Below are 24,831 nucleotides of genomic sequence, written 5' to 3'. Positions count from 1 at the left end.
TTGTCATTTATCACAAAAGAAATAGAGTATAAAAGTAGGGAAATGTTGACGCAACTGTACAAGGCATTAGTGAGATGACACTTGGAATGTTGTGTTGAATTCTGGGTCCCCTTAGAAAGGAAAGGAAAGGAAAGGAAAGGAAAGTATTTGAGGCAGTTCAGAGAAAGTTCACCAGATTCATACCAAAGAGATGCTTGTCTTATGAAGAGAGACTAAGCAGTTTTGGCCAATAATCTCAGGAGTTTAGAGGAATGAGAGGAGATCTAGTTGTGGCATATAAGACGCTAAAGCGGATTGACAAAATAGACATAGAGAGGATGTTTCCTCTTGTGGGGCAATTTGAAATGTGAGGCAATAGTTTCATCATATGGGTAGCAAATTTAAAACAGAGATGAGGAGGAATTATTTCTCTAAGCATCGTGAGTTTGTAGAGTTCATTACCCCAAATTGTGGAGGATGCTGTGACATGGAGTAGATAATAAATATAATTAGTAATGGGTTGAAGGGTTTTAGAGAGTAGGCAGAGAAGTGGAGTTGAAGCCAATGTGAAATCAACCATTAGGAGAGATTGAATTGCCTACTCTTGCTCCTGGTTTTTATGTCCTTTTTTGAAGTGGCTCTGGCCCAAGAGAGGGTTGAAGGACTATGGACATTGGAAACTCCATTTAAAGCTCTCCTACTTCTTATTATTTCTCCCCTCTCTGTCAGTATTTCACCTGCTAACTCATTCCCAAAGTCTTGTCAGTCCTTCTACAGGTGGCGAACTCTATGGTTGTGATTGCTGTCTCACCTCCATCCAAGGCCCTAAAGGAGCCTTCCACATCCATCAAAGTTTTACCTGCACATCCACTAATATCATCTATTGTATCCGTTGCTCCCGATGCGGTCTCCTCTACATTGGGGAGACTGGACGCCTCCTAGCAGAGCGCTTTAGGGAACATCTCAGAGACACCCGCATCAATCAACCAAATCGCCCAGTGGCTCAACATTTCAACTCCCCCTCCCACTCTGCTGAGGATATGGAGGTGCTGGGCCTCCTCCACCGCCGCTCCCTCACCACCAGACGCCTGGAGGAAGAACGCCTCATCTTCCGCCTCGGAACACTTCAACCCCAGGGCATCAATGTGGATTTCAACAGTTTCCTCATTTCCCCTTCCCCCACCTCATCCTAGTTTCTAATCTCCAGTAACTCGACCTGTCCGGACTTGTCCGACCTGCCCAGCTCCTTTTCCACCTATCCACTCCACCCTCTCTTCCCTGACCTATCACCTTCATCTCCTTCCCCACCTACCAATTGTACTCTATGCTACTCTCTCCCCACCCCCACCCTCCTCTAGCTTATCTCTCCATGCTTCAGGCTCTCTGCCTTTATTCCTGATGAAGGGCTTTTGCCCGAAACATCGATTTTGCCTGTCCTCGGATGCTGCCTGAATTGCTGTGCTCTTCCAGCACCACTAATCCAGAATCTCTCCTGCATATCTCACTCCCTGTTTCTGTACACTTGTTGGTCTCAGAGATCATGATAGTCTGCCTCTTTTGGTGCACTGTTAAACACGTCCCAACAACCTTACTTTGTCAGGTTGAAAGTCTCCAAGGTTCACAAAGGCTTTAAGCCCTCTCAGCCAAATATTTCCCAGAGGGTCTGAGAGAGCAGTTAAAGGAAGTGAGTTCTTATTTAGATATTGATAAGTTTAAATAGCTGAACTGTGACTTTAAGGTCAATTTTTTAATCAGTTCCTAACCTTTGGAAATTGTATTTTGGACAAACTCAGTTTAGATCATATTTAAAAAAAACTTCATGGACATTTTCTAATGCCTTTAATTACACTAATAACTTCAGCGTAACCTGTGAATTAATCCCCAATGTGGGCAAATAGATCGCTTGCTGACATCCAAAACTGCCTCCAATCAGCTCAAAGCTCCATATGTTTGACAGCTTTAAATTGTACCAACTTCATTTGTCCAATTATCAAATTGCTTATATTTTAAATTATACCACCATACATTCCTCCAACCCCACCATGCATCTCAACAAGTCTTTCTGTCCTACAGTCTTCCTCCTTCTCTTCCTATTGTAGTTGTTTAATATTTATAAATTGTTTGAGTGAGTATCTCATTGAATTTAAAACCACGACAAGTTTATTTATAAACATATATTTATGTCTGTAACAAGTAACACATGTCAAGATGTTACCATGCACTAAACACAGGCATTGACTAGTGGCTCTGAAGAATTCATTGTGAGGTCAATCTCTTTAGGGATGATCCTCTTTTGTTGACTCATTGTCAACAAACACCATGCACCGCAAAATGGCAGCAAAGAAGTAGGCAGTGTTCAGGCATCAATTCCCAGGCTTGAACTCTTCATCTGCATTTTTCTTTTCTTCCCTTCTACCCTTTCTTTTTGTCTCAGCCTGACCTGATAAAGAGAGGCCTTCAGCCGAATTCGGCATGGATGGGCTCCAGAGCAGTGGCAGCGTCTTCAGAGGCTGCGTAGCTACAGAGACAGTCAGTCAGCTTGTGAAGCCTGAAGAAGGATTCTAGCTTCCAAATGGAGTAGACCCCTGATGGCGACACGGCATGGGCTGGTGTAGCCCGGAGTGGGATATTCTCTCGGTGACACGGCATGGGCTGGTGTAGCCTGGAGTGGGATATTCTCTCTGTGACATGGTGAGCACTGGAAAGCCCGGAATGGGCCACATTTGGTGGCATGGCATGGGCTGGTAAGCCCAGAGAGGGATACTCTCCCAGTGATATGGTGTGGGCTGGGAAGCCTGGAGTGGGACTCTGGTGGTGGAATGCTGTAGCAGTGGAGAAGGAAAAGTTGGACTCTCTTTATGCTGTCTTTTTTCTTACTTTATTCTAAGTTAATGTGAATGATGCTTTTGTACAAGCAGACTTTTCACTGTAGTTTTAATTGAATGCACGTGACAATAAAGAATATTCAAACCATGAGTGATATCTTATGGGCATGAGCAACATCAGCTATTGTGAAATTTGTGGCAGGGCCAATTGAAAGGTCCAATGTATGCTATCTCAATATTGGGAGCAACTCATTGCATTTTTTAAATGCATTTGTCAAAGAATGGCACAAGTTTCTTTTTCCTTTTCTTTTTTTTTCTTTTTCATTTTTTTTGAGTTTATATTTTCCCAGCTCCCATGTTGTGTGTGTGGAGGTGTGAGACACAGTGAAAGACACAAGGTGTACAAATCTTTATTTAATTTCCACCACTAGGATAAAAAGAAATACCCAAGCGGCCTTCTTAGAGGGCAATGCTGTGTGATCAAACAGTGAAGGGGAGGGCAGGGATTAAATCAAAATAGAGTTGGAGGGGGGAAATAATACACTCCACTCCCTGCAGCACCCACCTCTCCCTGAACAACTCCAGGGTGTTGGTGGACACCGCATGCTCCTTCTCCAGAGACACCCAGGCTCAGATGTAACCGCGGAAGAGGAGCAGGTAGTCTGCCCTAACGACTCCTCCACGGCCCGCTTCCTGGATCTGTTTATGGCCAGTTTGGCCAGGCCCAGGAGCAGACCCATGAGGAGGTCCTCTGACCTGCCCTGCCCCCTCCGTACCGGGTGCCCAAAGATCAGGAGCGTGGGACTGAAATGCAACCAAAAACTGAGAAGAAGGTCTTTAAGAAAATCAAACCTGGAATGCCAGTGCCCACACCCAATATATACATGGTCCATTGCCTCCACAGCACCACAGGACAAGCAGTTGGGCTGGGAGTCCGTGAGCCACTGCAATCTGTGGTTGCAAGGGACCACCGCGTGCAGCACCCTCCACCCCAGATCCCCGAGAGAAAGGGGGAGCACTCCTGCGTAGAGAGCCCTCCACTAGGGATCCCCACCATTCTGTGGCAAACGGGCACGCCAAGGCGTGTCCGGGCAGTGGATGAGGGAGAAGAAGTGGACGGTGTGCAGCAGCAGTCGATACAGGGCCCGCTGTTTTATGTCCCTAAAAGGGGTAAAACTAAAATTCCAGAGGCGGCTCAGGTTGTGGGGCACAGGTTCCCAGGGGAAGTATGGGACCTTGGGGCCAATATGAAATTCAGTCCAGGCTGGGGTGAGCACAGACGGATTCCACCGCACACCTGAGCATCCTCCAACTGGTGCACTACATTGGGTCTGAGCACCGCTGCTTTAAGGTGTCAGATGGCGGTGGCCACGTACCGGATGTCTACTGCTGCCCTGCTAGGCACAAGTTTCTTTCTTTTTAGTGAACAAGATGTCTGACAATCCTGTTTATTTTAAAAAGTTTTTTTCATTACCCCCACACTACCGTCTAACTGCGGTAATGCTTATTTTTCCCACGTGCCCATATTGTGTGTGTACAGGTGTGCAAATCTTTATTCAATTTTCACCACCAGGAAGAAAAGAAACACGCAAGTGGCCAGTGACAAGCAGTGACCATTACATCGAAGGGCAATGCTATGTGATCAAACAGTGAAGGGGAGGGCAGGGATTAAATCAAAATAAAACTGGAGGGGGAAATAATGCACCCAACTTCCTGCAGCACCCACCTCTCCCTGAGCAGCTCCAGGGTGTTGGTGGACACCGCGTGCTCCTTCTCCAGAGACACCCGGGTTCTAACGTAACTGCAGAAAAGGGGCAGGCAGTCGGCCCTAACGACCCCCTCCATGGCCCGCTGTCTGGACCTTTTTATGGCCAGTTTGGCCAGGCCCAGGAAAAGACCAATGAGGTCTTCAGACCTACCCTCCCCCCTCCGTACCGGGTGCCCAAAGATCAGGAGCGTGGGACTGAAGTGCAACCAAAAACTGAGAAGAAGGTCTTTAAGAAAATCAAACCTGGAATGCAAGTGCCCACACCCAATATATACATGGTCCATGGACTCCACAGCACCACAGAACAAGCATTTGGACTGGAAGTCTGTGAACCACCGCAATCTGCGGTTGCAGGGGACTGCTGCGTGCAGCACCCTCCACCCCAGATCCCCGAGAGAAAGGGCAAGGACTCCCACATTGAGAGCCCTCCATTGGGGATCCCCACCACCCGTTGGCAAATGGGCATGCCAAGGTGTGTCTGGGCAGTGGATGAGAGAGAAGAGGTGGACGGTGTGCAGCAGCAGCTGATGCAGGGCCCACCGTGATACTTCCTTAAAAGGTACAAAACTAAAATTCTGGAGGTGGCTCAGGTTGTGGGGCACAGGTCCCCGAGAGAAGTATGGGACCTTGGGGCCAATGTGAAATTCCGTCCGGGCAGGGGTGAGCACAGACAGGATTCCACCACACACCTGAGCATCTTCCAACTGGTGCACTACGTCGGGTCTGACCACCGCTGTTTTAAGGCGTCAGATGGCAGTGGCCACGAACTGGACTTCTACTGCTGCCCTGCTAGGCACGAGTTTCTAACTAGGCAGTGGCAAATTACCAATTAAGTGGGATTAATACTCGTTTTACACAATATTAATGCTGCATCTCACCTTATTAATGGGCATATTCTTATCTTACTAAATGTACCAAGCTAGATATTGAGAATTCTCAACATGGAGGTCAGAGTAGGACCTGGTGACTTTAACTCCATCTGGTCATGATGAGCTTCATCAAATTCCTCCTGAGATAGGTGCAGCTAGCATTGCACACACTCTTCCCAAGTGATCTGGTTCTTCAGCGATACTAGAGGTCCTCCAAAATAGGAAGGAAAGTTTTTTTTGCACTTCTTTATTACTGTGAGTAAGAATGAGCAGATGTGTTCCTCCTGACTCTATAGAAATACTATAATGACACGGAGAAGGTATCTTCTGAATCATCTGCCTTCTCAGGCACATCTGCAATTGACTTGGCATTGGAGCGGGACAAGAAGACACAGACCACCCTGAATTTGCAGCAGCAGTTCTGTTTTCATGTAAGTATAATTCATTTGGATGGCTTTGAAGATAAAGGTACCTATGTATAACTCAGAGTCGTGTCAGCTTTTATAGCTCACAGTTCCACAATCTGAGTTACTGTGGTCTTGTGTCATACAAACTCCTGAACATTCTCAGGACTTTTAATCAAAGAATCTAACTCTCAGTTATGGAAACTACAATCTGAGCCCATTAATTTTAAACTGCAGGACCAGAAAATAAACCAGAAAACCACCTGGGCTATACAGAACTGCAATCAAGACATGAATCATAAGCTTTGCTACTCAGTAAAAAAACATGTCAATAAAGCAGCTTACTGGCTTACCTATTGTAGGATCATGGTAGTCAGGGAAACGATGGCTGATGAATTGCATTGTCATTGCTACAACAGGACAAAGGGACAATTTTAGTACCTCTTGATAGATTTTAATAAAATTGTGCCCGTTGAAATGAAAACATGACATTTGGCTTATCCACAACATTAAGCTCTGCAAACAAAAAGTGAAGAACAGTCTATAGAAACCTTACAGTTTAAAACCTTCAGTACAGTGGGAAAGGACAAAACTGAAGGATTTCTTTTGCTGAGTAACATCTGCAGGTTGGCTGGGAATACAAGTATTGCACAGAACAGTTGGAGGTTATATTGAGTGTAACATAAGAACCTTAGATCTTCTTGGCTCCTACATTCTGAATAAATTAAATATACATAAGATATCACCTATAAAATCACACATACTGTTGCTCTACTTATTAAACATGTTGGCTAGATTTTCATGGAACATTGTCAATGTGCATGTTCAATGTTTTATGCATTTTTAATGGTTTTGGTCAACGGATATGAATCAATATTTTATCTCTATAAAAATTAACATTTCAAATTGAAAATGTGAGAATATTATCTGATTATGGATGCACTTATATGTTTCAGCTCTTTAACAACTATTGTTTTGCTCAAAATGACAGCCATGATAAGATCATGTAAAATTGAGCAGTAGTTAACAAGCTTATTTCTCAGCCCTGCAGCTGTGGAGCTGAATCCCAGAGGAAACCAGATGCTCAATGTGATCAAGCAGATGTCTGGAAATATTTAAGAAAAAAATGAATAAAGTGTGGTTTGGAGAGCAAGAATAGAGCTGCGCATCAACTCCAAGCAATATAATTCACTCATCTATTCAAGATCTTTGAAATAAAGGCTTGTTAATTAGGTTTTACTACAATTTTTAACATGTATTTCTGTTTTGCTTAGTGTTACTGGTCTGCTTATTCACACTTAGACAAAACTTAAATGCTTTCGGTTTTTTATGAAAGTAATGAGTATCCTGGCAATCCAAAAAATATTCATCCATTAATATGAATGTCCCCTTCCCTGTGTTCATGTGCGATATTGTTTATTGATGGTACAAGTGCAGTGATGGCTTACAATGCCATTTTTCAACAAGAGCATAAGGTAGAGATGACATCCATTTCAAGAAAAAACTAATGCTTCATCTATTAAAATGCTTCAATTCCCACCTCCTGTCTGCTTGTCTACAGTAGGGCATTACATTTCCAGACCATATGTCTGGCTGATTTCTATCATCTCACAGTGAGATCAAGATGCTGCACAGATGAACAGCCAAAGGGGTGGAAATTAGGAAAACCTCAATTTGTGGATGCCAGATTTACATTTGAAACTATAATCACATTCTCAAAAATGTGATTATTCATCACACTACATTTTAATATTTTCCTGTTTTAATCCTTGAAGCAATTAATCAAAATATTTACTTTGCATGTATAGAACATCTGTTTATACAGATTAAAACAACTTGATGTATCTGTTCAAGATCTGTCCAGTGAGATGAAGTTATCAGATGTCATACCATTTTGCTTGGACCACGTGGTAACTAGACTTATTATTCTGCTTCACAGATTATACTATTCCATAAATATTTAAAATCTGTCTTTTTGCAAGTTATTCATTACAAGGTATGGACAATTTTTATAATGTATCCAAGTGATACTTTTTGAAAACCATTTTACTATGTGTTTAATCATGCACAACAAATTATCTCGTTTTACAGTCTGCTAAAAAATTGAGATGGAAACACAAGCATTGTTATTGCTTTTGGAAAGAAATAACAATGTTGATCATCATTTTCTGTAGGCATCCGACAGGAATGCACAGAAAGCTGTCTTCATTCTTTACAACTACTTACAATAATAATCCTTGAGAGGTGGGCAGTTAAATGCAATTACTGTAAACCTTATACTTGCATTTCTATAGAACATTGCTTAAAGGACTCTATCAGATGAATGGAATTTTTAAAAAATATTTTAAATTCAGTTCTCAAACAACAGCACTGTCATTCTATGTTCTGAAATTGCTGCATAAAAATGGGATGCAGAGAGGATCAAAGAATTTTTGAACAGGTCGTGAGTTATGTGGCAGCATTTAGTTCCGATTCACCCATCAAAGCTATAATTTAAGGAGCTACTGGGGCTGAAATTCATCTTGGACAGCAACACAAAATGATCAATAGAAATTGGCAGCCCATTCTACATTCTGATTTTATATTTTTGTTGTAAAACGAGCTGTCAATTTGCTTCAGGTCATTTTCCTGGACTGCCCCTTGCAGTCCCAATTAAACATGCACGAAACCGATATAAATATTGCATGATATTACATCTAAAAGTCAGCTTCAGGGAAGAAATAAGAATCAAAGTCTGCAATTAGCTATAAAACCTCACTCATCGATAAAAATGAATTGGATTAATTTCAATCTTTCCCTGTCTTCAATGATACCGTGCTGATATTGTTTTAAACCTTTGCAAAGTGTTAAAAAGTAAGAGCTATGATACCTAACAACCCTATCAATTTTATGTTCAGCGTATTAGCAAGATTTCCAACAGATTAATTACAAATGATTCCCATTCCTTGAGTCCATACTGACTGCCCTTTTACAAGTTATGCATTTCCATGTATTCATTCACTAGACCACTCAAAGTCACTTCAAAGGTACTCCCTTATTAAAACAGTCAAATATATTGGTCTAGCTTAAAAGTACGGGGTAGACCATTTAGGACAGAGATGAGGAGAAACTTCTTCACTCAGAGAGTGGTGGTTGTGTAGAATGCTCTGCCCCAGAGGGCAGTGGAGGCCCAGTCTCTGGATTCATTTAAGAAAGAGTTGGATAGAACTCTCAAGGATAGTGGAATCAAGGGTTATGGAGATAAGGCAGGAACAGGATAGTGAGTAAGGATGATCAGCCATGATCATATTGAATGGTGGTGCAGGCTCGAAGGACAGAATGGCCTACTCCTGCACCTATTGTCTATTGTCTATTGTCTATAGAATTTTGAGTAGGCCACTTTTAGACTCAACCAAAATTATAGCCTTTTACTACTGCAATGTAAAATTTGTCCTGTGAGGTAGCACAAGTAGGGTGATAGCGAATCAGCAGCTTATTTGTAGTGGACAGCGATGAAGGTTACTTCAGATTGCAACGGGATCTTGATCAGATTGGCCAATGGGCTGAGAAGTGGCAGATGGGATTTAATTCAGATAAATGCAATGTGCTGCATTTTGGGAAAGCAAATCTCAGCAGGGCTTATATACTTTAAGGTAAGGTCCTAGGGAGTGTTGCTGAACAAAGAGACCATGGAGTGCAGATTCATAGCTCCTTGAAAGTGGAGTCGCATGTAGATAGGATAGTGAAGAAGGCATTTGGTATGCTTTCCTTTATTGGTCAGAGTATTGAGTACAGGAGTTGGGAGGTCACATTGCAGCTGTACAGGACATTGGTTAGGCCACTGTTGGAATATTGCATGCAATTCTGGTCTCCTTCTATCGGAAAAATGTTGTGAAACTTGAAAGGGTTCAGAAAAGATCTACATGGACATTGCCAGGGTTAGAGGATTTGAGCTATAGGGAAAGGTTGAATAGGCTGGGGCTGCTTTCCCTGGAGCGTCGGAGGTTAAGGGGTGACCTTATAGAGGTTTATAAAATCATGAGGGCATGGATAGGATAAATAGACAAAGTCTTTTCCCTGGGCTGGGGGAGTCCAGAACTAGGGGGCATAGGTTTAGGGTGAGAGGGGAAAGATTTAAAAGAGACCTATGGGGCAACGTTTTCAAGCAGCGGGTGGTACGTGTATGCAATGAGCTGCCAGAGGAACTGGTGGAGGCTAATGCAATTGTTACATTTAAAAGGCATCTGGATGGGTATATGAATAGGAAGGGTTTGGGCCTGGTGCTGGCAGGTGGGACTAGATTGGTTACAACATCAGTCAGCATAGGCGAGTTGGACCGAAGGGTCTCTTTCTATGCTGTACATCTCTATGACTCTATGATTCTATTCCATGTGATTTGAAAGAAAGTAAAGTACTCATGTGTATAGAGTTTTTCACAATGGCAGTATACCTTAAAGCATTGACAGTCAATTAAGTACTTTGAAGCATAGGCACTTTTGCAATATCAGAAATTGACTTTTATTAGAAAGGGAACCAGGCTGTAAAACTGACCATTCATCTGATAAGTTCTTATTATGTTCTAACACCCACTTAATATCAATGCAATCTCTCCCTGCCTACTCTCCATGCTCCCTGGATCATTTGCAATAATTCCAGCAGATTACATTTGAAATCATTTCAGCAGACTACACAGGGGGACATCCGAGGAGGTTGTGGAGCATGGTTCTACTGTAGAGTTCCATGCAAGATTGTGCTTTCGCAAGGCAGATGGCATTGCTGTCTGAGCAATTTTTCAAAATAAATTGCTTTTAAAAATGTGTAAATGCCATTGACCATAAGAACATAAGGAACAGAACCACAGCAGATCATATGGTACACCCAGCCTGCTCCACCAGCAGGAATAGCTGTAAGAATAATCTACCTGATTTTGGGGTTAACACCACCTTCCTGCCTGTCCCCAATAACTTTTGACCAACCTGTTGGTCAAATATCTGTCTAATGCAACTGCACAAAACACTCGTGAAACCACACCGCCATACTGTCACTACCTTTGGTCACCTTATTTAAGAACAATTATTATTTCATTGGACGCAGTTCAGAGAAGGTTCATGAGGATGATGCCAGGTATGGTGAAATTGTTCTATTAACAAATATTAAACAGGTTGGGTCTCTACTCTATGGAGTTCTGAAGAAAGAGAAGTGATCTTATTCTTAAGGGGCTTGATAGGGTAAATGCAGAGAGGATGTTTCCTCTCATGGGAGAGTCTAGGACAATAGGGCATTGTCTTAAAATAAAGGGGCACAATCTAAGATTGAGATGAGGAGTAATTTCTTCAGTCAGAGGGTTGTGAGCCTTTGGAACTCCTTGGTAGAGAAAGCAATGGAGTGGCGTCCTTGTGGATATTTAAGGTTGAGATTGATGGATTCTTCATTGGTAGGGGAATCGAGGATTATGGGAAAAGGGCAGAAAAGTGGACATGAGGAATGTGAGATCAGCCATGATTCTGTTGAATGATAATGCAGGCTCAAGAGCCTATGCTTTTTCCTATTTCTTGTGGTCTAATGGTCTTCTGAGATAATAAATTCCTCCTTATTTTCTATTTCTCAGACACCTAATTTTGTAACTGTAGTCCTTGTTCTAGATGTCTCATTTATCCATTGATTGCAAAGTTGTTCTATCCCTTTAACCCCTTATTTATTTGTACATAAGGGTATGAGCTTCATGAGGTCAGCATTTATCGACCATCCCTAATTGCCCATAGAGGAGTTAAGAGTTAACCACATTGCTGTGGGTTTGCCAGACGAGAGAAGGATGGTAGATTTCCTCCCATATAGGATATTAGTGAACCAGATTTTTTATGATCGACATTGCTTACATGGTTTCCATCAGGCTCGTTTTTAATTTCAGATTATTAAAAATTGAACTTGCATTTCACCATCTGTCACAGTGGGATTCAAACGCATTTCACCAATTTGCCTAAGGTTCTAGATGAGTAGTCCAGTAAAGTACCACTAAGCCACCAGCTCCCGATAATACCGAATTGATTTATTTTGTTATTGAAAAGGTTTAGTGAAAAGTTTACATTACTTTTTTTTTTACATTAGATTCCCTACAGTGTGGAAACAGGCCCTTCGGCCCAACCAGTCCACACCGACCGTCTGAAGAGTAACCCACCCAGACCCATTTCCCTCTGACTAACGCACATAACACTACAGGCAATTTAGCATGGCCAATTCACCTGACCTACACATCTTTGGACTGCAGCAGGAAACCAGAGCACCCAGAGGAAACCCACATAGACACGGGGAGAATGTGCAAACTCCACACAGACAGTCACCCAAGGTTGGAATCAAACCTGGGACCCTGGTACTGTGAGGCAGCAGTGCTAACCACTGAGCCACCGTGCAGTACAGGCAGATCATACCAAACAGATTGCATTATGATAATAGAACAGAGTGAAAAGTTCAATGCTACCGCTGCAGAGAAGGTGCCCAGAGAGCAAGATCAACATTAAATTTAAAATTTGAGAGGTTCGTTCAGAAGTCTAATAACAGCAGGGAAGAAGCTGTTCTTGAATCTATTCATAAATGTACACAAACTTTGATATCTTCTACCCGATGGAAGAGGGTGAAAGAGAGTATTAACAGGGTGGGAGGGGTCTTTGATGATGTTGGTCACTTTCCTGAGACAGTGGAAACTAAAGCCAGAGTCAATGGATGGAAGGCTGGTTTGAGTAATGGACTGGGCTGTGTTCATGACTCTCTGCAGTTTCTTACGGTCATGGGAAGAGCAGTTACCAATCACGCTGTAATGCATCCAGATACCATGCTTTCTACAGTGCATCGATAAAAATTGGCAAGAGTCCTTGAGGACATGACGAGTTTCTTTAGCCTCTTAAGGAAATAGAGATCATGTTGTGCTTTCTTGACTGTTGCATTGACATGGCTGGTGATCATCATTCCCAGGAACTTGATGCTCTGGACCATCTCCACCTCAGCGTTATTGATGCAAAGGGGTGTCCCCTCAACTCTGCTTCCTAAAGTCACTGCCCAGCTCTTTCATTTTACTGACGTTGATGGAGAGATTGTTTTCTTTACACCATGCTGCAAAGTACTCAATCTCTTTCCTGTATTCTGACTCATTATTGTTTGAGTTCCAACCTACAATGGTTGGTTGATGTTAGGCTTTGTAGGTGTGTCTTAACTCGTGGTAAATGACTCTCATGTAACAATCACAAGATGTAGTCAATAACCACCTAAGATGCTTAGACAGTACCTTCCAAACCCATGACCATTATCATCGAGAAAGATAAGGACAACAAATACACCTGCAAGTTCTTCTCCAAGCCACTCATCATCCTGAATTGGAAATATATTGCTACTCGCTTAATGTTGCTTGTTCAAAATTCTGGAATTCTCTCACTAAAGGCATATTGAGTCAACCTCCAGCAGATGGACTGCAGCCGTTCAAGAAAGCAGGTCACCACCACTGTATCAAGGACAACCAGGGATAGCAATAAATCCCAGCCAGTCAATGACACCCACATCTGACGAGTGTATAAAGAAATGGTCCAATGCCTAAATCTGAAGAAGCGATCAGAAAAATCTCAAAAGAGTTGCAGCATGTGCAGGAACAAAGCTGAAGAGGCACAACAAATCTGAAATTATCATTGTGGTGCACAGAAGAGCACTGCTATCCCTATGCCTTAGGGAAGCGACCAACATGGTCCTCATTTGTTTATTTCTTGTCCTTGTCCCATCAACAGCTGAAGTATGACCTGGTATCAGCCAGTCATGCTCCAGCAATCTTGGACTGGGCACACCTGCATGGTGCCCCACAGGACTCTTACCCAAGGCAGTGCTTATTTCTTTTCCACAAGTACAATTGATCAATGGTGCGTTTTCTGGTCAGTCAGTCAAAAGTCTAAAATGATCTTTGTTATAAACTAGAATCCATTATGCATGGGGTTAAAGTGTCCATAATGGGAAATTCATTGGATAATGTATTCTCTTCATTCATAAGCCTCTTTTGAACCAATATATAATCTATCTCACATCATTATGAATCAAAAATTATAGCAGTTACAAGGACACTTACAATGCTGCATTATGTTAAGCTTAAATCTGCTCCTATGGTCTATCTTCAAAGAAAAGAAAGTGTTCTGGTCCATTTTGCCACAAAGCTGTCTAGATTTTTATAAAAAGCCAATTTGGGGTTGTCTTTTTAAAATTAGGTTCCCTGCAGTAAGGAAACAGGCCCTTTGGCCCAACAAGTCCACACCAACCCTCCAAAGAGTAACCCACCCAGACCCACTCCCCTACCCTACATTTACCCCTGACTAATGCACCTAACTCTATGGGCAATTTAATATGGTCAATTCATCTGACCTGCACATCTTTGGATTGCAGGAGGAAACCCAAACAGACATGGGGAGAATGTGCAAACTCCACACAGACAGTCACTTGACGTGGGAATTGAACCCAGGTCCCTGGTGCTGTGGGGTAGCAGTGCTAATTCGTCGGATGCTGCCTGAATTGCTGTGCTCTTCCAGCACCACTGATCCAGAATCTGGTTTCCAGCATCTGCAGTCATTGTTTTTACCTCAGCAGTGCTAACTGCTGAGTTACCATGCTGTCCCACTATGCTGTGCTAAATATATTTCAAACCTGAAGAATGTCTTTTAAATTTTAATGAAATTACCAACAATTTCACACTATTTCCTTACACAGAGCAAATTGTCTGAAGTGTTCTTATTTTTTTCCCTTTAAGCTTTATGATGCTTTATATAGCCAAATTGTTCACTAATCACATAATCTCTAGTTTATCATTTGCTGTTCCTGGAAATCTAAAATCTGATTGAAACAACCTTTCTTCATTTTTTTTGGATTAGGACAGATTGAAGTTGTATTGTTGCTGTTGGATTTCAAAATCACATCATCAATGTAAAATGAGTAGGGAGCCAATAACTCATCCTTATCCAATGAGGCAGTACAGAACTGACTGACTCCTCCATCTTTTGCTCCAAATTAATGATTGTCTGTGACAAATGTCTTTACCGTTGCTGGGCTGCCTTGTGTATTTTGACAAAGTTATGAATGGCCAAGACTGTGGAATCCACTTCTGCCTGAAGCTGTGAAAGTACTTGATTTCTGGCTATCTGATGACAGCCAGCGACCCAGGCTGACTCTTCCTCAACCCATTGTGGAGAATGCCAGTGATGTGCTCACCAGGTCATTTACAATCTCTAATCTCGAAAGAGAATCGAGCAAGATAAAAATCTCTGAGCTAGTGGAGGCCAAAGGTGAAACCCTTGCTGGTGTATCTTCTGAGGCTTGAGTTGCTTCCTCCTCAGAGGATACTTTTTTCACTCATAGAATGTAGTGCCTCTGGCTGGGCCATCCCTAATTGCCCTGAGGAGGTGGTGGTGAACTGGCTTCTTGAACTGCAGCAGTCCATTAAGTGTAGGAACACCCACTGTATCATTAGGGAGGTACTTATTCCTTGTGTTACCTTCTACATAAACAAGTCAAACATATTGATCTCTCTTGCTCTTTTATCTGTTTGATTCAGATATAATTTGATACTGACATGGTATTAAATCCTCAGATATTTCGCAGTTCTGTTTTCCTGGAAATTACCCTAATATTATTGTGCCTTTTTGTTTCATCATTTTAATCTCAATTTTTTTTTCTACTGCATTTTTCACTTGGTCTTAATCATTACAGGACCTAAGATATTTATTTTGTATGTCCATTGGCACAATTTCTGAATTCAGGAATAGGAATAAAATAAATGCTTCAATAAATAAAGGCAATCTGATGTCAAATCTAGAAAGATGGGGGCCAATGTCCTTCTCACTACTGTTTCATCATAAGTGGGATTAGCAGAATGATTTTCTTTCACTGACATGCTACTTGTGTTTTGCCAACCACATTCTATGGTTGGACCTTTGCCTTGGCAATAATACATGCCAAATTAAAAAAAAAGGGTTTCAATGAGTAAAAATAAATTAGGGTTACATGATATTGTGAGGATTTTCCATTATTTTCTCCTATGTCCATATTGCTACCTTTCCTCCTCAACCCAACCATAAGTTATAAGAAGCAGGGATCAGAAGTAGACTTGTCTCAATTGTTTCCAAAGAAATCCTTAACTGTTGTCAGTTAAACTGTTGGGAAGTTCTGTGCTACATTGTGCTTTAGTTTCTTTGAGGTTTTTGGCTATCTTCAAAACAGCATTGAAGGAGTGTTCCACATGCTAGTAGTTTGATTACATTTAACACTTCAAAGAAGGAGAAAAATCAGTCTCATGACATACTTTCCCACAAAGGTCATACTTTTGAAAGTACAAAGAACATTTAAAATAAATATGACAGATAGCTGTCATGCTTGACCTACACTTTTACTCACTTTATACCTGTCATATACTTGTCTCCAGAGACCATGATTTTCAACCAAGGAAGAGGTCAACTAAATTATGGATTTGACGCTCCACAATTCAATGGAAAGATAAAACAAAGTGAGGAAACCAAAGCTTTAAATGTAACAGCTGATGTTCTATTATATTATTAATACTGAATGGAAGGGACAAAGCCTCCCTTATTTTTTTAAAGGTTATGAAAGAAGAAAAGAACAAAGGGAAGTACAGCAAAGGAATAGGCCCTTCGGTCCTCCAAGCCTATGCTGATCATCATGGCTGAAAATGTGTCGCTGGAAAAGCGCAGCAGGTCAGGCAGCATCCAGGGAACTGGAGAATCGATGTTTCGGGCATAAACCCTTCTTCATTCCTGAAGAAGGGCTTATGCCCGAAACGTCGATTCTCCTGTTCCCTGGATGCTGCCAGACCTGCTGTGCTTTTCCAGCAACACATTTTCAGCTCTGATCTCCAGCATCTGCAGACCTCACTTTCTCCTATGCTGATCACCATGCCTAACGAAACTAAAAAACAAACCTTCTGCCCTTATTTGGTCCATATCTCTCTATTCCCTCCTTATTCATGTAACCATCCAGATGTCTCTTAAATATCACCAAAGTGTTTGCTTCCATCATCTCTTCTGGCAATGTGTTCCAGGCTCCTACAGCAAAGGAACAGGCCCTTCGGTCCACCAAGACTGGTGCTGGGTTTAGGTCGAGAGTGTGATCCTGATGAAGGATTTTTGCCTGAAATGTCAGTTTTCCTGCTCCTCAGATGCTGCCTGACCTGCTGTGCTTTTCCAGCACCAAACTCTCGACTCTAATCTTCAGTCCCCACTTTTGCCCGGTGGTGGATTTAATCTGAGTGTCATTACACCACAGGTAAGGGACAAGGTTGATAAGTCAGAACCTTCATGGTAACTGCAGCCAGTGCAGGAACTGAGCCCATGCTTTTGGTGGTACTCTGCAGCACCAACTAACTGCCCAGCCATCTGAACCAACTGATCCTCCCCCTCAGCCCCAGCTAGATCCATGCCTAAATGCACACTACATTATCCCATTTAATTTTTGAGAGGCACATAATAGGAGTTTTGTTACAGAAAGAGACAGTGCTGTGCTGTTAACCCTTCATTAAACAGATCACAGCAGTTAAAATAAAGCTCAGGCTTTGATAACATCATTGTGACCTAACATACATACATAAAGTAGGACCCCCAGTGACTTCTAATTGGTGTACACATCGCCTGTTCAGCAGCACAGATTAAAATCCAGAATGTCAACTTTTTGGCTGTTTTCCAGTAGGTCAGTACGCTAGCGGATTTGAACTGTCCAACCACAAGATGAGCACTATTAAATTTGTTCAGCAGCAGACGAATTGTACACCTACAAACTGACCAAACTCATAGCATGACAAATTGCCCAATCCATCATCAATCTGCGGTGTGGAGGACAGAATGTCAGGAGGATCACCAGGCACACCAAAAATGAGTTGCTAACCTGGTGAAGCTACAAGACAGGATTATTGAGTGCCAAACAGCAAAAGCAGTGAATGATCGTGGTAAGTAATTCAACAACCAATAGATCAGATCAAACTGCATTTAATCATGAATGCAGAGGTGGACAATTAAACCATCCATTGGAGCAGGAGGTCCCAAAAGCATTCTTGTCTTCCAAATGGGAAAGTTCAGCATATCAGTGCATTTCTGGAGCACTGGTGCCATTTTCAGCAGTGGTAGGTCCTGTACAAGACAGATGGGTTACATGTGGACCAGAATGGGAGCAGCTTCCTTGCCAGGAGATTTGACAGTATTGTTGGGGACAGTATAAACTTACTTAGCAGTGAGGGGGTGAGATCCAGACAGAAGGTTCAACAGAGGAAGATGAATGACTAAAATTAGAAGAGACAACATGGGAGTCAGAAGCTATAAAAATTATATACCAGTTAGGACACAAAGAAGTATGGTTGGATGATATGTATTTTATGTCTGATGAACAAGGTAGATGAGTTGAGGGCTACAGTTAAACCTTGGGTTTATGGTGTAATGCTAGCAGTGGAAGAGCATTTTGCAGACAGCAATCATAAATCTGTTAGATTCAAGATTGTTATGGTTAAGGACACGGCTGGGCCAGAATTCAAAGTTCTAAACTGGGGAAGACTAATTTCAGTAGGATCAGATATAGTTTGGCCAGAGCAGACTGAGAGGAGATACTTTTCAGCAAATCTGTGTCACAATCTGTGCAACTGCATTCATTCAGTAAGAAATTAGGGAAAGCACAAGGCCAACATGTTCCAATAAAGATAAAGGGTGGGGCCAATAAATCCAAAAAATCCTGGAGTAGACAGGACTGGATAAAGAGGACAAGGGAGGCTTTTGGCAAATACCAAGGGCTCAAAACAACAGAAATCCAAGAGCGGGACAGAATGCGCAAGAGAAAACTTAAAAAGGAAATTAGGAGAGCAAAAAGAGGTATAAAAAAAATTACAGGCAAAATAAAGGAAAATCCTCAGTTAATTTACAAGTATATTGAGTAAAAGGATATCTCAGGAAAGAATACGATACATGGAAGACCACAGTGGTCATTTGTGTGTAGAACCAAACGGAGTAGATTGGATTGTAAATGGATAAGTTATGTCAGTGTTCATGAGTGAGAGGGTCTACGTGGGTATAGAAATCAGAGAGAAGGACTGTGATATACTTAAAGAAATTAGTTTAGACAGACACGAAGTTCTGAGTGGTCTGGCTTAAAATATAAATCTCCAGGCAGATGAAATATATCCTAGGCTGTTGAGTGAAGTAAGGGAGGAAATAGAAGGGGTGCTGGCAATACTTTTCAATTCCTCTGGGTACAAGAATTGTGCCAGAAAACTGGAGGGCAGCCAATGTGAGACTGCTATTCAAGACAGAAGTAAGGGACAAACCAGGAAACTATAGGCCAGTCAGTTTAACATGGAAACAATTCTGAGACAGAATTAATCTGTACTTTGAGAGGCAAATATTAATCAAAAATCAGTCAGCATGAATTTGGTAAGGGGAGGCCATGACTGGCTAACTTGTTTGAATTTTTTGAAGAGGTGTCCAGATGTATCGATGAGGACAATGCAATCTACTTGGACTTCAGCAAGACTTTTGTTCAGGTCGGACATGGAAGATGGAAAGCAAATGTTCAGAGTCTATGGATTCCAAAGAAATTTGGCAACTTGGATCCACAATCCACTGAGTGTCAGGAGGCAGGGTGTTATAGTCAAGGTGTGTTTTTATGACTGCAAGCCTGTGTCCAGTGGAGTTCCGCAGGGATCAGTGTTGGGGTTCTTATATATATATTTACACAATTTTGACTTGAATGTAGGAGAGTAATCAGCAAGTTCGCAGATCATATGAAAATTATGAAATGATAAACAGTGAGGAGGATAACCTTAGGATACAGATAGATTGGTCAGACGAGCTGATCAGTAGCTTTACAAGATTACCCAGGGTAGTGTCCTAGGCCCAACCATCTTTCACTGCTGCAGCAAAGACCTTTCTATCCATCGGGTAGTCAGAATTGGGGATGCCTGCTGATGATTGCACAATATTAAGCAGCTTTCATGGCTTCTTAGATAGTGAACCACTCTATGTCCAAATTCCCAAGACCTTGACAATATCCAGGCTTGAACTAACAAGTAGCAAGCAACACTTACACCACAGAACTGCCAGGAATTGACCATCCCCAACAAGAGAGAATTCAGTCATTATTTCATAACATTCAATGGCATTGCAATTTTGGAATTGCCCACCATCAACATCCTAAAGGTGATCATTGACCAGAAACTGAACTGGTCCGGCAGGTCTAAAGCTAGGAATCCTGCGGTGATTAACTAACTTCCTGACTCCTCAAAGGCTGTCCACAATGCACAAAGTCAGGAATGTGATGAAAGACTTGCCTGGATGGATGCAGCCAAAACACTCAAGAAGCCTGACACCATCCAGGATAAAGCAGCCCATTTGATTGGCACCACCACTAATGCTCACAACAGAAATTCACACCATTTACAAGATTCACTATGACAAATCACCAAGGATCCTCCAATAACACCTTCCAAAATTATGACCTCTACCACCTAAGAGAGCAGCAGCAGATACATAGCAGATACATACCCATGGTTTATCCTTCAAGCCACATATTATCCTGACTTGGAAACATATCACTGTTATTTCACTGTAGCTAGGTCAACATCCTGGAATTCCCTCTGTAGTGACATTATCAATCTACTTACAGGAAACAGACTGCAGTGGTTCAAGAAGGCAGCTCACCACCACCTTCTCAAGGGTGACTAAGAATAAGCAATAAATGGCCACCTGGCATTGGCATCCACATCCCACAAATGAAACAAAACAAAACATCCGAGTGGTCAGAATACCAATTTAATACAGTTTTGGTGATCTACTTTTGTAGGTTTAGCTTTTTAAATGTACATTTTAATTAAGAAACAATTTACTAAGATTAAGAGCTGAGTTCACTTTCTGGCAAAGCAAATATTAATTTTTATTCTAGATCAATGACTAGTATCACATGGTCTATTGTGCAAAATAACCCAGCAAGTACTGCTTGAATTATTAATGCTGCAGCTTAATTTGTGCATACGATATTCCTCTATCCACTATTTTAATGAAAGTGTAAATCAATTTAGTATAGATTGATTACAGTTGAACTAAAAACTGGAGATAAAGAAATGCAATCGCAAAAAACAAATGTCACATAAACTTCTTCACCTCTTGTTAAGGACACTTGATTTTCTCAAGGTTAGAACAGAATAATAGTAGGGCACCCAGCAGAAATTTGGTACCTGTGTTTTTGGGATAACTGTAATGTAGTCTCCTTTCAATTGTTTTAACAGTAGATTGGTCAAGCAATCATAAGCATGGTCAATAGTGGAAGGATGTAAGATATTGGATTACATTTTCCAATAATATTGACTGGTGGTTCAAACAAAGCCATGTATGTGCTGGGCCTTCATGTAGAGTTTTCTGGGAGAAACCACAAGCGGTTTATTTTGGGAAGCATTTAATTCTCTCCTATCCAGTTGTGGTTTAAAACTACTTTTCTCTGAGGCTTTGAGCCTCAGTCTCAACTTTGACGATCAGTAACCATTATATTGTGCACTTCTTAAGCAAATGTCAAAGCAATTTATTGCTTCCAGTTTCAGTACAAAAGTAAAGCAGCAATGCTCCATCTAACCAGACAACATTGCAATAGAAATGAACACAGAGGATGCTGGATAAACTCAGAAGGTCTGCCAACATCTGTGGAGAGAGAAACAGAATTAACATTTCAAGTATTAAAGTCAGCCATCATTAACATACTACTTTCTTTACCTGCCCTCATTATTTCTTGATTGGTTCTTAGACCTACCAAATATCTATTGATAAGGAGCCTATCTATAAACTACGTCTATCTGTGTCATCTCCCCCTTTTCATTTCTTATTTCCACCCATACGGATTCTGTAATTTCTGGTACAAGATAACTTCTTGCTATCTTATTTATTCAATCCTGCACTTACAACACTACCCCACTACCCTTTCTTTTCCATTTCTCTTTTTGTAAAGTCACATACCCCTGAACACTGAGTTCCCAACTTTGATCTCCTGATAATGGTTATAAGATCCGACCCATTTTTTTGTGTTTGAACTGTTAATTAAGTCATTTTGTTCTCGATTAAAGAGTTATTAATTTTGTCTTTTTAAAATAATTTTACCGCTTTGATCCTATTTTCTACTTAACTGTATTACTGTTCAAATAGCTGTCTTTTAATACTGCCATATTAATGTGTAAATCTATATTTCCACTCTCCCAAACATCCTCTGCCCTCTGATTAGTTTAAAGCACTCTCCACAGCCCTAGTTATTCCATTTGCCAGCACACTGGTCCCAGCATTGTTCCAGGAAGCTCATCCCTCCAGAACAGTTCCCTTTTACACCAATACTGGTGCCAGGATCCTTTGAACAGTAACCCATTCCATCCACACTAAACTTTGACCCAGACATTTAACTCCTTGACTTTACTTACGCTATGCCAGCTCACCCATTGCTTGGGCATAGAATATTCCAACAAGGGCAGCCATTTGACCCTTTGACCCTGCTCTGCCATTCAATATGATCATGGCTGATCATCGAGTTCAATATCCTAATCCCTCCTTTACCGACAAAAAACAAATCTAATTCCTTCTTGAAACTAGATTATGTTGGCCTTAACCACTTTCGGTGGCAGTGAATTCAACAGGCTTACCACTCTCTGCAGTGAGGAAATGTCTCCTCATTTCAGTCCAAAAAACTTTACCCCTTTTCCTTAAACTAAGAGACTAATTTTTGGATTCCCCCACCATCAGGAATATCATTCTTGCATCTAATCTGTCCAGTCTTGTTAGAAGTTTATAGGTTTCTTTTAGATCCCCTCCTCTAAACTCCAGTTGAGCACAATCTTAACTGACTCAATCTCTCCCCATAAGTCAGTGCTGCCATCCAAGGAATCAATCTGGAAAACCTTCACTACACGCCCCCTAAATTAAGAATACCCTTCCTCAGATAAGGAGACTAAACTGCACACAATATCCCTGGTGTGGCCTCATCAATGCCCTGGATAATTGTAATATCCTTGGTTCTTGTATTTGAATCCCCTCCCTATGAAGGCCAACATACAGTTGGACTTCTTTTCTACCTGTTGCACATGCAGGCTTACTTTCAGTGACTGGTGCATAAGGATACCCAGATCTCATTGAACATTCCTCTCTCACAATTTACAGCTATTCAAAGAATAACCTGCCCTCCTATTTTGGTTACCAAAGTGGATAACCTCACAGTTATCCATATTATACTGCATCTGCCATGCATTTTGTCCACTCACTCAGCCTATCTAAATCACAATGAAACATTTCTGCATCCTCCTCACAGCTCATCCTTCCACTCAGTTTGTGTCATCTACAAGTTTTACGATATTACATTTAGTTACCTCAGCAATATCATTAACATGTTTTGTGAACAGCTTATGTCCTACTGCTGATCCCTGAGGTACCCCACTTGTCAGTTTACCACTGTTTACTAAGTTCTGTGCTTTAATACCCTTAATAATGGACTCTACTTACCCACTTACCAGTGTCAGACTCACTGATCTATAATTTCTTGTTTTCTCTCCACTTCCCATTTTAAATAGTGGGGTTACATTATTTACCATCTAATGTATAGGATCTTTTTCCGAATCTGAAGAATCTTGGAATATGACCACCAATGTGTTCAATATTTCTAGGGCCACTTCCTTCATTACTCTGGAATATAGATTATCAGGGCCTTGGAACTCATCAGCCTTTAGTCCCATCAATGCTTCCTACACCATTTCTCTCCTAATAGAGACGCTTTAGTTCCTCCCTCTCATTAGAACATAGAATATAGAACATACAACATAGAACATAGAACATATAAAGAACATAGAACAGTTACAACACAGAACAGGCCCTTCAGCCCACGATGTTGTGCCGATCATTGATCCTCATGTAGGATAAACCTAATGTACCAACCCTCAAATTTCTGTGACCATACGCATGTCCAGCAGTCTCTTAAATATCCCCAATGACCTCACTTCCACAACTGCTGCTGGCAACACATTCCATGCTCTCACAACTTTCTGTGTAAAGAACCCACCTCGGACATCCCCTCCACACTTTCCGCCAAATAGCTTAAAACTATGACCCCTCGTGTTAACAATTTCTGCTCTGGGAAAAAGTCTCTGGCTATTGACTCTATCTATGCCTCTCATTATATTGTACACCTCAATTAGGTCCCCCCTCCTTCTTTTTTCCAATGAAAAAGGTCCGAGCTCAGTCAACCACTCTTCGTAAGATAAGCCTTCCATTCCAGGCAGCATCTTGGTAAACCTCCTCTGAACCCTCTCCAAACCATCCACATCTTTCCTATAATAGGGTGACCAGAACTGGACACAGTATTCCAAGTCCGGTCTAACCAAAGTTTTATAGAGCTGCAACAAGATCTCATGGCTCTTAAACTCAATTCCCCTGTTAATGAAAGCCAAAACACCAAATGCTTTCTTAACAACCCTGTCCACTTGGGTGGCAATTTTAAGGGATCTATGTACCTGCACACCAAGATCCCTCTGTTCCTCCACACTGCCAAGAATCCTGTCTTCAATCCTGTACTAACTTTCAAGTTCGACCTTCCAAAATGCATCACTTCACATTTATCCAGGTTGAACTCCATCTGCCACCTCTCAGCCCATCTCTGCATCCTGTCAATGTCCCGCTGCAGCCTACAACAGTCCTCTATACTGTCAACGACACCTCCAACCTTTGTGTCATCTGCAAACTTGCTAACCCATCCTTCAATCTCCTCATCCAAGTCATCAATAAAAATTACAAAGAGTAGAGGCCCAAGAGCAGAGCCCTGTGGAACACCACTCACCACTGACTTCCAGCCAGACTACTTTCCTTCCACTACCACTTGCTGTCTTCTGTCAGCCAGCCAATTCTGAATCCAGACAGCTAAATTTCCCTGTATCCCATTCCTCCTGACCTTCTGAATGAGCCTACCATGGGGAACCTTATTAATTG

General features: G+C 41.6%; 1 protein-coding gene and 1 long non-coding RNA gene across 3 annotated transcripts in view; one reads left to right on the top strand and one right to left on the bottom strand.

Moving 5' to 3' along the window:
• The window catches only part of LOC148152184 (uncharacterized), a 278,077-nt gene extending 271,096 nt beyond the window's left edge, over positions 1 to 6,981 (top strand). Inside the window, exons 2-3 of the long non-coding RNA XR_015758965.1 lie at positions 5,738 to 5,872; positions 6,889 to 6,981. This is a non-coding gene — a long non-coding RNA (uncharacterized LOC148152184). The remainder of the gene's footprint in view (positions 1 to 5,737; positions 5,873 to 6,888) is intronic.
• Positions 1 to 24,831, bottom strand: part of rit1 (Ras-like without CAAX 1) — a 302,874-nt gene that overhangs the window by 203,820 nt on the left and 74,223 nt on the right. The window contains exon 2 of one of the 2 annotated variants that reach the window (XM_043701395.2): positions 6,199 to 6,255. The exons of the other annotated variant lie outside the window; for it this stretch is intronic. Within the exon in view, the coding sequence (XP_043557330.1) occupies positions 6,199 to 6,255 (57 nt within the window). The remainder of the gene's footprint in view (positions 1 to 6,198; positions 6,256 to 24,831) is intronic. 2 annotated transcript variants of the gene reach the window in all.

The sequence above is a fragment of the Chiloscyllium plagiosum genome, unplaced genomic scaffold (genome assembly GCF_037043375.1).
Source record: "Chiloscyllium plagiosum isolate Xiang-an unplaced genomic scaffold, Cpla_swu_hap1 HiC_scaffold_1, whole genome shotgun sequence".
In the NCBI taxonomy this organism is placed as follows: domain Eukaryota; kingdom Metazoa; phylum Chordata; class Chondrichthyes; order Orectolobiformes; family Hemiscylliidae; genus Chiloscyllium; species Chiloscyllium plagiosum.
This window is presented reverse-complemented; position numbering and strand designations above follow the sequence as displayed.